Here is a 13,009-nt window from a genome sequence, read left to right as displayed (position 1 = left end):
ACATCTTGATCAGAAAGCAACAGGAAGTAGACTCAGACACTGGGCAGTATCTTGAGTGTAGGAAACCTCAAAGCCTGCCCCCACAGTGACACACTTTCTCCCACAAGGCCATACCCACTCCAATATGGGGGCCAATTATATTCAAACTACCACAAGAGGGTATTGCCAAAGATAAAGACAGCTATTTCATAATGATAAAGGCTCAATTTAACCGGTAAAACATAACAGCCCTAAATGTTTCTGTACCTAAAACAGAGCTTCAAACTTCATAGGGGCTGACAATGTATCCTGGTGACATAGCCATGCTTAGCACACAGAAAGACCTGGGTTTTCTCACCAGCACCCCTGCCACCTCAAAAGACCATCAAGCAGAAACCAATAGAATCAGGAGAAATAGATGAACCTACGGCTATAGGTGAATTTTGTACCTCTTTGCAGTCGGTCAGCCTTTTGTTCTGTGACAAAATATCTGAATTAGCTTTTAAAGGAAGGTTTCTTTTGGCTCACAGTTTTCAAAGTTTCAGTCCATGTTTACTTGATTCTTTGCTGTGGGGCCTGTGATGAGCAGAATAGCAGAGTGACCTTCATACAGGAAACTGCTTATTACTTTTGCTGCTGGAAGCAGAGACAGACAGGAAAGGGCAGGGCTTCCAGCAGCTCCTCAGAAGCACACCCCTGACTTGACTTCCTTCAACAGAGCCACACCTCCTCCAGGTGCCACAGCCTCCCAATAGCTGCATAGGCTGGGGATCAAGCCTTCAACACATGCTTCTTTGGAAATGCTGGGAACCCAACTGTTGCAGAGATAATTGACTTGAACACTTTATTGGCACTCATGGAGCAGCCACGCCTATAATGAGATTACATATTGTTTAGGTGCTCATGGGATGTTATGTAGACTGACCAGATTCTGACCCATATGGGTCAATGAAAAGAATTAGGTCACATGGAGTGTGGTCTTTAACAACAGAATTAAATCATTGAGCCTTGGAAAACCCTGATGTATGTGGAAGTTAATAGTTGTAAGTAATTCGTGGATAGAGAAGAATTGGAGGGGAAAACTACAAAGTATTTTAAAGTAAATGAAAATGACTCCTTAGATAAGTTTATTTATAGCACTGAGTACCTAAGTTAGAACAAGAAGACCTCTGTTCTGTGATTCACTTCTACACTAGGAACTAGATAAATAAGCACGTATCCCAACTGTAGACAAACAAGAACCTAGTAAGAAAACAGAAAAATAAGAAACCCAAGACTATCTTTGGAGCTGCAGTGAAACTGATGAACCTTTAGCTGTGTAATGAGGAGGAGACACGGGTGACCAGTTAGGAACTGTAAGGTATGATGTCACTACAGATCCCACAGGAATTAAAGGGCATGAAGGGAACATTATCAACGGCTTTGGGTCAATAAGTTGACAGTAGACAAAAGAACAATTTCCGAAAAAGATATAAATCCATCTAAATACATGGGGATTACCTGTAAACTCCAGGCCCAAGTGTTATTTAAATACTATTCAGATCAGTGAAGTGGAGATTTGGCAGTAAGATAGCAGATTTCCATATGCAAAAATAAAATTTGAATCTGTACCTTGTGCCATATCACAAAAACTAGATCAAAATTGATCATAAGCATAGATGTGGAACATAAGACAAAAATATGTCAAACAAAATGTTTACCCTCAAGGTTATAGAAAACTTACTAGGCTTGGCACAAAAACCAAAATCAATAAAAGAACCAATTGATAATTAGATTCATCAACATGGAAAACTGTACAAAGCCAGAGGCGACATGTGTTGAAGTTATAAGGGAGCTAGATGGTGAGCAGCAGTGAGAGAATGGGGAAGGGAGCTGATGGCCAGTCATGTGTCTACCACCTACAATGGAATGAAAATACCAATACTTCTTGACCAAAAACACTGCTGAACTCTTAAATGGGGGATGGCTAGTGGCTATAAATGTAGTACTGAGTTAATAAAAGTGAGCTTTAAAATTTTTGTGATTACAAATTTTTTATTCACAGAAGAGTTAAGTATGTATGTGGAAAGTATTGAAAATAGAGACGCATACCGTAATCCATCCACAAAGCCATTATGAATAATAATTTGGTGTAATGTGTTTTTCCATCTTTATGTTTTTAGTAAGAAGACTTACATGGTTTTGTCACATTTGGTTCATATAGTGGACATGCTATATATATGTCACTTAATATTCTACAAATGCAAGATGTTTGACAAGTGTTTCTTCAACATTTATGAATAAAACTGCCAAGAAATGAATTGGGTAGATTTTTAGCTTTTTGGTACAGCATAAATCTTCATTTCTGTATGTGGTATCTTGGGCCTTTTTTTTTTTTTACAGTGTGAGTTCACTGGGCAAAGAATTGCCTCCGCTTTGATAGAGGCAAGATTAGTGGTCTTAGTTGTACTTCATTCTTAACACGTAAGAACCTGTGTTAAAGTGGTTCTAGTAAGTGAGTTAGTGGATTATTTCAGATGAAGATGAGACATGGAGAAACAAAACCACTTGCTGTCAGATTTGGTTGTAAGCTTTGTCTTACGAAATAACATTTCACAATTTCTAGAAACTTTTTTGAGATTTTGCATTTTAAACTTCTTCCTATGTCAGCTTTATTTGCCATCCAAATTGGTTAGTTATTTTACAGCGAAGATGTTATGAGAAAAATGTGTATTACGTCTTCATAGGACAACCTTGTTAGAGGGCACTCCACTGCCGTGGTGTCACAGGACAGCTGTCCACAGATAGTAGTTTGTTTTTCTGTATGATGTGTAATGTTCTTCAAACCAGGCATCCAGAATACACCCCAGCAGGCCTCATGGTGATGTCTTCCCTATTTTCAGTCTGATTATTTTCTCATACTCATGATAGACCTCTTTGTTACTATTCGCATCTACAGAAACCGTGAGATCCTGGAGAATATATTAGCTGTCGTCCTGGCAATTCTTGTGGCTTTTTTGGGATCCATTCTTCTCATCCAAGGCTTCTTCAGAGACATCTGGGTGTTCCAGTTCTGCCTGGTGATAGCTAGCTGCCAGTACTCGCTGCTCAAGGTATCAGCATCTCTGCCTTCCATGCCATGTTTAAAGGCCATTCCCCAACTTACCACAATATGATAACTTTTAGGTTTATTTTCCATGGAGGTGTACATTGGATTATGTAGGGACCAAAGCAGGGTATAAACTTAAAAAATAATTGTGTGTAAATTTAATTTACTAAAAACGAATTAATAGAGAAGATTTGTTAAAATAAGCATTTTCGTCTTTGAGATTTATTTCTGCTTAATTTACCAGCACTAACCTTTATATTCTCACCTCTGAGCCTTCTGTTCTATGGGTGAATTTATTAAAATTGTCATTGGTAGATTACATAATGTCAAAAAACAAGCAATAGTTTTTGTTTTTAGGGGAAATCAAAAAGAAAATATGTACGTCCCTTTGTTACTGACTGAGTAGTCGCTCAGAAGCCACTGTGTTGTCTTGTAAGCATTTAAGAAGATGTGAGACTCCAGCCCATCAGCTGATGTCTGGCCAAAACTTTGCCTTCTGCCTAAAACCAGTGCAGGCTGTTACCTGAGTACCCCCTTTTTAGTCTTACGTCTTACTCTGCATAGGTTGTTCCCTTAGACATGCTGGTGTGCGGAGCCCTCCCAAAGCTGCTGATCCACCTGCTTCAGTTGTCTTGATTTTTCTGTCCATTTAGAACTAACATCTGAAGTAAACAATTTTGTTATTGCTCTGTTCTGTATTGCCAGAGCATTCTCTGTCATTTAACATCTGTTAATACTGTCTCCATTTCCATGTCCCCCTTTCCGCTGCCCTATGACCTTGCACAGCCTGGGTGGCTCTTGGTCCTCGGATGACTGATTTATTCTTGCTTCTTTATTCTTTGCGTGTGTTGCTGACTGGGTGAGAATTCTTGGGCCTTGCATGCTCTACTCTTGTTTATATAATTGCCAGCAAAGCAACTTTTATTGCTTTAGTCATCACTCCCTTATACACATTATGTCCAGATTCAGATGTGGAAGCCTTGCCTCTTTGGCAAGCTTTAGTCCTGTGTGCCTAACTGACAGGCAAGATTCGAAAGAGCATGTTATCACTTCTGGTTGATGGTTTTCTTTGTTTTTACAGTGATGGGCATCTTAAGTTCTTTTCTTCCTCCTTCAATAACAAGTAGCTAAGTCTCTTTGATTAAATATGGTGTATATGTTAAAATTGCTGTTTCTTATTCTTGTATTTTCCTCAGCTTTGTTATCTATTCCTTTGTTGTCTTTTTTGTCGTTGTTGTTTTTGTTTTGTTTCTCTTTTTCAAGACAGGGTTTCTCTGTGTAGCTTTGGAGCCTATCCTGGCACTCGATCTGTAGACCAGGATGGCCTCAAACTCACAGAGATCCTGAGTGCTGGGATTAAAGGTGTGCACCACCAACGCCCGGCTCCTTTGTTGTCTTAACCCATAAAAACTCATTCTCTGACTCTAGAATGTCTTGTTTGTTAATTTGTCCACTATTTTCAGGCTAGTGTGGTTAGATAAGGAGAGGGGCAACAGGTTGTTGTTGTTGTTGTTTAACTAGCTGACTAGAGCAATAGTGCTGTCATAAACAGAAAAGGGAAGGCAGGAATCCAGGAGTTTCAGAAGGTTAAAAGATTACCCAGGCTCATATCCAGAGAAGGGCCAGATGTCAGACTCAGCATGCTTGGTGTGGTGTGGAATCACAGGTGGTGATTGACTGTCCTGGGGAAGGTGTGGTGCATGCCATTGGAAATGAACGAGGATGGGGGCAAGTTGTGATTGAGAAGGAGTTACATGACATTGGGGCATTTTCACAGGCTACAGCAGGATTGCCCTCAATTATTTTGCTGTGCAAATGCAGATAATAAATTCAATTTTCACTATTTACTAAATTAGAATCTGTGAGTGGAACTAATCTTAGATGCTAACCCAAGTTCCTGTGTATCTCCTGAGTGGAGTAGTGGCCTGTAGGATATGGCAGCTATGCTCACACATAGTAAAGGGCCAAGCTGAGAGATGGGCCTGTCCGCTGTACACCATCTCAAAACATTCAGATGGGGAGCTGCAAGTAAAAGTGCAGTATGTGCTGTGTTTGCTCTCCTGGTAAGCCAATTCTTAGAGCTGGTTCTTCATGTTTGCAATTAATGTTCACAATTTCTTGGTTGCAAGACATTTCCTTAAAGCACTTAAGAGTACCTTAAAAGTTGCTTGTTATAAAAAAGAACGATAGGCAGCTAAGGAATGCTGAGAGTGGGAGAATAATGTTCCCCAGAGAAGAGCCCCTTAATTGATTATCCAGTACCAAATGGTCAGTCATGAAAACATACAGACAAGTAAGATACAGACTGAGCAGGTTATATTTAGGAATATATATTATATATATATATATATATATATATATATATATATATATATATCCATGCATGTAATAAAAAGTCATAAAAGGCCACAAATATGGAATATGAAATAGGGTATATAGGAGGAGCTGGAGGGAAGAAAGGGAAGGGAGAAATGTATAATAGCAAAAAATAAAAGTAGTTTAAATGAGATAGATACACACACACACACACACACACACACACACACACACACACGCGTGCGCGCGCGCGATTTTTACTCATCTATGAGGAATGAATTGATGATGATGGCAGGCAGATCTCTTTGAGTTTGAGGCCAGTTTGATCTACATAGTGAGTTCCAGGACATCCAGGGGTATATAGAGAGACCCTTCTCAAAAGAAAAGAAATGTTATTTTCATTAAAATGGATGTAACTGGAAATCATCATATTAAGTGAAATAGACCAAATTCAGAAAGACAAATATTACAGGTTTTCTCTCATATGCAGAAGAAAGATTTAAATATCTCTATATACATACATGTATAGTTAGACAGATACACACACACACATGGAGTTGGGTACACACATATAATTGGATACATACATAGTTACCAAAGACACACACGTAGAGCTGTGTATTTATTAGACATGAAAGCCACAAGGGCTCTACCATGGAGGGAAGGGATGCAGGTGAGATGAGGAGAGGGTGAGAGTAAGGGATGAATATTACTAAACATGCTCTTATGTACAAATGAAATCTCATAATGAAGCCCAGCATTTTGTGACTTAGCTAAAAAATGAAAATAAGCTGTTGGGGTTTTTGTTTGTTTGTTTTGTTTTAAGTTGCTTGTGAAATTCCTGAGACTTGAGTAAAATAATGTATCTTTCTGCTTCATTTTTAGAGTGTCCAACCAGATTCTTCCTCTCCCAGACATGTAAGTCTCCTGGAAGGACTGTAAGTTACAGCTTCTTGCCTCTAGCCACAGCCTGTAGTTTCTCCTGTGTGTACCAGGTTGAGTTACGTTTGTGCCTGTTGTTTTGTCTAAATTTGGACACACTGTGTAGTTAATTTATGAGCATGAAAGGGCTCTGGACCCTGGTTGACATGAGCGTAATAACTCATTTTGTGACAGCCTGCCTCAAGAGAGTGTCACTTAGGCAGAGGTAATCCATATAAGCTTGATTGTTTGCATTTACTGAAATTGAAAATATTGAATATATATTGAAAATAGAATTTTGAAGTAGGAAAAGATTATTTTGATGGTCAATTAAGAGCAAGAATAAAAAGATATACTACATTCAACTGATATTTAAGACTTTTGTGTTATGTACCCTGTGTCTGCTGATCTGGTTCTAGCTCTAAGAAGCCATTTGTTTAGTAGAAGGATTGAAGGGCGTCCTCTGTACAGTAGTGCAAAGCTGGGTTTTGGGACTCACACCTTTTATCCCAGAACTTAGCAGGCTAAAGAAGGAAGATTACAGGGAGCCCATGGTGGCCAAAGCTACCTAAGTTCTAGGCCAGTGTAGGCCAAAGAGTGAAATCTTGTATTGTTTTTTAAAAAGAATGAATGAATGAACTAGTTTAAAAAAAATAAGCTCCAAAAATAGCGTTTAATAGAGCTTTAATTCCTGAATATAATGATTTTGTCCTTATATTGAAATAGTTAATGCAACCAGAACAGAAAATAAATCAAGCAGGAAAATGGTTTTCTTTTGACTAATGCTGGTTGTCATCTGTAATGATATGTGGACCATTGCTGTGTAACTGGATTCTGACTCCCAGAACAGTATCAAAGGGAGTCAGAGAAAAGCTGATGCCTGGGTTTAATTATCATATGTGGCTCAGCCCCTTCCTTTCTCACTCTGTTCTTCCTATTCCCTTACTTCCCTTTCTTTACAAACATGATGTCTCTTTACCTCCAGCACTTCAGTGTGTTTGCTCAGAGCTTTTGTACATTCATCCAACGTGATTATCAAAGTTAGGACATCAACCCTAAGATGATGTTGTTGTCTACTCTATGGGTGTTTCTTTGGTTTGATCTGTTGCCTTAGCTGACAGGAGAATTCCTGATCTGGTCTCTCAACTCTTAAAACATGGAGTGGTTCCTTAGTCATGATATTGAAATTGTTTATGGACTGAGGCCATCCTCTGATTTGCGTGTGATGTTTCTTTTTCTCTTAGAGGTCTCTGCATTTGGGGGTGGGAATATCCTCCGTGCATCCATCATGCAAAGATGTTTGTGGTACTGATTTACCTTCCTGCTAGTGGTGTGAACTTTGATCTTTGATGAGGATGTAGCTTGAGTTTCTCTGATCTGCAGTGTTAATGTTTGAGCTGGACAAGGCTTTCTTGGAGGCCAGAGATGCCACGTACATTGTAGGAACCTCTCCGAAGTAGACTCTAGTAATACTGCTGCCTGTAAGAATGGGTCTGCAACAGTCAGCTGTCCTCTAGGAAGCACACACCCTCTCTGTTCAGAACTTCTACTCTAATATAATGTCATCGTTTTTTACTCTTGTACTTCTAAGTCTCTTATTGGGAAGTACTTTGAGTCTGTATGCATATTTTAATGTTTCACAAACTTCTACTACCTTGTTTTATGTCTTCTGGTTTCTTTTTTGAATCAGATATTGTCTAATGGTGGCTAGATATTGATCTTCTAATTCCATTATTCTATATTAGTTTATTTCATACTAAAAGTGATAGATAGTTTTATCTTGTGTCTTAACTGGTTGTTTGTGGTGTTGATAATGAAAGCAGGACCTTGTGCATGTGAGACTGTCATTGTACCACCACTGGGCTGTACCTGAGCCCTTTCTCCGTCTCTATGTCTGTGTGTGTGTGTGTGTGTGTGAGAGAGAGAGAGAGAGAGAGAGAGAGAGAGAGAGAGAGAGAGAGAGAGAGAGAGAGAGAGAGACAGAGAGACAGAGAGAGACAGAGAGAGAGAGAGAGAGAGAGAGAGAGAGAGAGAGAGAGAGCTGTGTCTTTGTGGTTGTATTACAGTGGATTATAATATTACAATACTTGCTTTGATACCCAGGTTACCCTTTACTTGGCCATTTGAAGCCCGTCTGACTGTTCTGTGTTCCTTTGACATAGCCCTACGACCCTTTTATGGCTTTTTTTCCTTCCTGAAATAGCAGTGATCATGATCCATGTTGAATTTATATTCTCCTACTGGCTCCAGCTATCTGTTCTTTCCTATGAAATTGCGGCTCTTTTTTGTGAATATTTGTAAACTAAGACCAGGATGCTAGTAACCTTATTACTAGAATTTTATTGTGTCTAGGTCCTCTCATTTGTTAAAGATAGATAACTTATACATGTACATTCATATGTATAAGTATACTTCTCCTGGATCTAGTTATATGGAAATGGTTCAAACAATTAGAACAGAAGCTAATAATGAGCTCAGGAGTTAGTGTTGTCTTTCAGAATGAACTAAACTGACAGTGAAAATGTATTGCTTGCAGGGTCATAATCGTATCATTGCCTACAGTAGGCCAGTTTACTTCTGTTTATGTTGTGGTCTTATTTGGCTCTTGGATTACGGCAGTAGAAATCTAACTACAAGCAAGTTCAAATTATATGGAATAACTTTCACCAACCCACTGGTGCTTCTGTCAGCCAGGGATTTGGTTATAGGTGAGTCATCATGAAGGTATCCCTGACCTTAACAATAATTTATTTCTTTATAGTTTACTGATAAATAGATACAACCCATTTATTTTTGCTTACTATAGTCTTGTCTGAGAAACAGCTATAGAGCTACTAAGAATGAAAAGGTTAATGGTGAATAATAAATTCTGTTCTTGATGAGGATGCAGGGTAAAGCTTTTATCATCATCATCTTCATCATCATTATCATTATTATTACACATTTTAGGTTCATGTTATGTAAAAAATGGTTGGAATTTTTCTCTTGTGCTGGAAATTGAATGTAGGGCCCCATGCTTACCAGGCAAGTGCTCTATCACTGAACTATATCCCAGCCCCTTAAGATGATTTTGAAAGGTATTTTTTTTATAGGTGGTAAAATATAATATTCAAAATTACTGGTAACAGTAATTTTAGTTCATATCTTTTAAAGTCACACAGTAGGAAAATTTTACTTCATTGAGTGTGGGCTTTAACTGAACAAGAGAATGGATGCAGTGTTTTTAATAAACTTTTCTTTCCTTCCATAGTGTTTACACTCTGTTTCCCAATAGTATTTTTCATTGGTCTCCTGCCTCAGGTGAACACGTTTGTAATGTACCTTTGTGAACAGTTGGATATCCATATCTTTGGTGGGAATGGTGAGTAAATCGCAATTGCTATAATACAGGTTATGAAGTAATAAACTGAACATTAAAGTATTGCCCCACTTTTCATTTTAGAATTGAGACTAGCAAATAAAAGGTTCCTATTTAATTATTGAAGGCAGAAAGGCAGATGGTTGTAGTTAAGAAAAACAAGTTGTAGAATAGTCCCCATTCCCATCCATAGGTGATAAGTTCCAAGCTATACTGTGGCTACACCTGTAGATTCTACAAATACTAGGAACCTACATGGACTATTTTTCCTGAATTGTACCTGCATCCCTGTGATAGATTTTAGTACATACATGAGACACAGTGAAGTAAGCAGCAAAACTAATAATGAAGTAGAACAATTATGCAGAATATCCAGCCAGCTAGATGAAAGTGTGAGCTTTTTGTCAGTGGGAAACCCTGTCTTTGGCAGTGATGTGGAGATGACACCTGCACTCTCCTCTGGCCTCAGCATGCACGGGTGTATGCATCTGCACACCACGTAAAAGTTATGGGATGTGGCCCTCTCTTCTTTTATCTGGGATTTTCTATGGAATGCGTTTGGATCACAGATGCCCACAGGTAGTGGAGCCTGTGGAGAGTAAAGCTGCAGAAAAGGAGGGGCTGCTGGGGAGATTTTACCTGGGATCTGTACTCCCCATCAGATGTTCATAGCGTCATCTGTGCTGAGCAGGTTGAGGTGTGATTGTATTTGGAGTTTGCGTTTGGCATGTCTATGTACCTGTGTTCAGAGCCAAGGTGAGAAGCATTTTTATTAAATCAGCTTTTAAGAATTATCTGTTTTTAGAGTGGAATATATATGCATTAATTGATAACTTAGAAAAACAATTTTCTTACCATGCATGTATTTTGCCTTTAAAAAAAATGCACTGTTCATCTGGAAGATGATGACCTGCAGACTTGACAGCAGTGCTGCGGTTGTGGTTGAGCAGCGACTGTGGTTGAGATAGCATGTCCCTCATCATTTAATGTTTGGTGGAAAGAAGAGTATGCCCACAGGAAATATTCAAAAGGAACACCATTACCCTTATATTTATAGTTCTTCACACTTCACATTTGCGATCCTCATTTGCCTTCTACAAACATGCATTGAAATCTTCTCATGATAAAATGTTAATGGTGTGGCTTGATTGTGAATTTGATGTGCACTGGATGGAAGGTGTGGTGTGCGCGGGTAATGGCGGTGCCTGCACCTGTGTGCCTGCGTGCACGCTGAGGCCGACGGAGGGCGACGGGGTCTCCCTCTCCACCCACTGCCTTGAGTCTGGTGCTCTCACTCAACCAGAAGCTCACACTTTGAGCTAGGGTGATTGCCAAGGAGCTCTCAGGATGTGGATTTCATCTGTGCGCACACACAGTGCTAGAATTGCAGGCACATGCAGCCATGCCCAGCTTTTTATATGGGTGTTGGAGATTTGAACTCAGGTCCTCATGCTTGCACAGCAATCCCCTTTACTCTCTGCACCATCTCCCAGCTGATTTTGCTTAAATTGTAAATAGAAAACGAAACATTTCTGTGTTGCTGTATATTATATTAGCGTGCTGTCTTAAGTTTGGATGTGTGTAATTTAAAACAGCCGGTTTCTTTGGTCAGTTCAGCGGGATGAGTAGAACGCAGTGTCCATATTTAGGGATCCACTGTTGGTTTTGTGCTGAAGCACATGGAGAGGCCTCTGTGTCTGTGCCGGAGAGGATTGGGCTTTGTCACTGTAAGTTACAGTGTGCAAAGTGTTAGGTTTTTAATAACAAATAAATATTCCCTATGGAGATCACTATGTAAAATTACGTTAAGGAACTCTCTCATTTACATTTTAATAACAGGTAACTCTATTAACCATGCTTCTTATTCCAAGTGATCCTATTGGGTCAGTTGCTTGTTGTTGACATTTTTAGTATGTGAATTGATAAGCAAACAGGAATGCAGACTTACTGCTGGGGGTAAAGCAAGTCTTTTTTACATGGAAAGATATTTTCAGTAGTTAATAACCTCCAGTTTATTTCAGGCCTTTGCAAGCTTTGTTTTGAATACATCTTATTAATGTAAGATATACTTTTCAAAAAGGGTTATTTTCTTTTTAATTGGGGGGAGGGGAGTGCCTGTGGAGGCCAGAGGCTCAGATCCCTGGAGCTGAAGTTGGTTTTGAGCTGTCTGATGTGGGTGCGAGGAACCAAATTGTAAATGAGTTGCACCTGCACTTAAAACTGAACCAAGTCTCCAGCCCCCAAGATACACTTGAAGCCTATCAGAGATGTAAATGTTTCTTCCAAGATTCTGAAGTAAATGTATTCTATGAAAGATTAAAGACAGCAAGCAAGACATGATACATGATACCTAGAATTTGAGCACTTGAGAGGGTAAGGAGAGAGGATTGCTGAGAGTGGCAAGCCAGCCTGAGCTAAGAGGGAGACTCTGCCTCAACAAAATAGAAGTCTTTGACCTGTCAAATCTTACGGAAAAGATGAAGTAGCTGGATTTTTAAGTCACATGAGTAGATAAGTGTTGTGCTACTTGATAAGGTTTTTGTGCATTTGAGTTTTTTACAGCAGGTGTTTTTAAAATCTTGCTTTCCTTCCTCCGTCACTGTCTAGCCACCACCAGCCTGCTAGCCGCGCTGTACAGTTTCCTCTGCAGCATTGTGGCTGTGGCCTTGCTCTACGGGCTGTGCTATGGAGCTTTAAAGGTAAACAGCAGACTGTATGTGCTCTGTGTCTGTGTCTGTGTCTGTGCCTTGTCTCCACTTGAATTCTTGAAACTGACTGCTGATTCCATCCTGCCCTGCTTGAGACACTTTATCACTAATTTTCCTGCCTTCTAATGCTGATCTATACTCATTACTCTGTCTTACTTTGAATTTTAAAGCAATTTGACAATCAGTCATTATTAAAGGAAAATTCTTTTCTATACAATAATTCTAGGTTACTATTTAAAAATTTGTGAAAATGAGATTCACCTGGAAGAGAGGCAAACATGATATTGCAGAATATGCAATTAAATTTCTATTCTGGTTAAGAATATATGTAGCTACTACCTCTCATCAAGATTTATTTACATTTATAAGAACATGTTTTCATTGGTGAGAGAGTGTTTGCCTAGTATGCTCAAGGCCCGGTGCTTAGTCCCCAGCACAGCAAAGCAAAACAACAAAATGAGTCCAAGGGTCATAATTGAAGGTACATGCCAGTGACACAGCACTGAAACACACTTTGGAAATTTTAACAGTAGTTTATAACACCTCACATATTTCTGGATGTTTGTTTTTAATTAAAGCAAGATAATGAGAAAATAGTACGGTTCAAAGAGCTGTGAGAAGTGACTCCCTTTCTGTTTC

General features: G+C 39.2%; 1 protein-coding gene across 6 annotated transcripts in view; it reads left to right on the top strand.

The window, feature by feature from the left end:
* The window catches only part of Pcnx1 (pecanex 1), a 141,600-nt gene that overhangs the window by 93,663 nt on the left and 34,928 nt on the right, over positions 1-13,009 (top strand). For all 6 annotated transcript variants that reach the window (XM_035445621.1, XM_027418426.2, XM_027418425.2 and 3 more), the window contains 5 exons: positions 2,918-3,071; positions 6,269-6,301; positions 8,841-9,012; positions 9,555-9,665; positions 12,270-12,361. In XM_035445621.1, the coding sequence (XP_035301512.1) occupies positions 2,918-3,071; positions 6,269-6,301; positions 8,841-9,012; positions 9,555-9,665; positions 12,270-12,361 (562 nt within the window). The remainder of the gene's footprint in view (positions 1-2,917; positions 3,072-6,268; positions 6,302-8,840; positions 9,013-9,554; positions 9,666-12,269; positions 12,362-13,009) is intronic.

Source organism: Cricetulus griseus, chromosome 5, assembly GCF_003668045.3.
Source record: "Cricetulus griseus strain 17A/GY chromosome 5, alternate assembly CriGri-PICRH-1.0, whole genome shotgun sequence".
NCBI lineage: Eukaryota > Metazoa > Chordata > Mammalia > Rodentia > Cricetidae > Cricetulus > Cricetulus griseus.
Note: the sequence above shows the minus strand (reverse complement) of the source record. Positions and strands in the feature narration are given on the sequence as shown.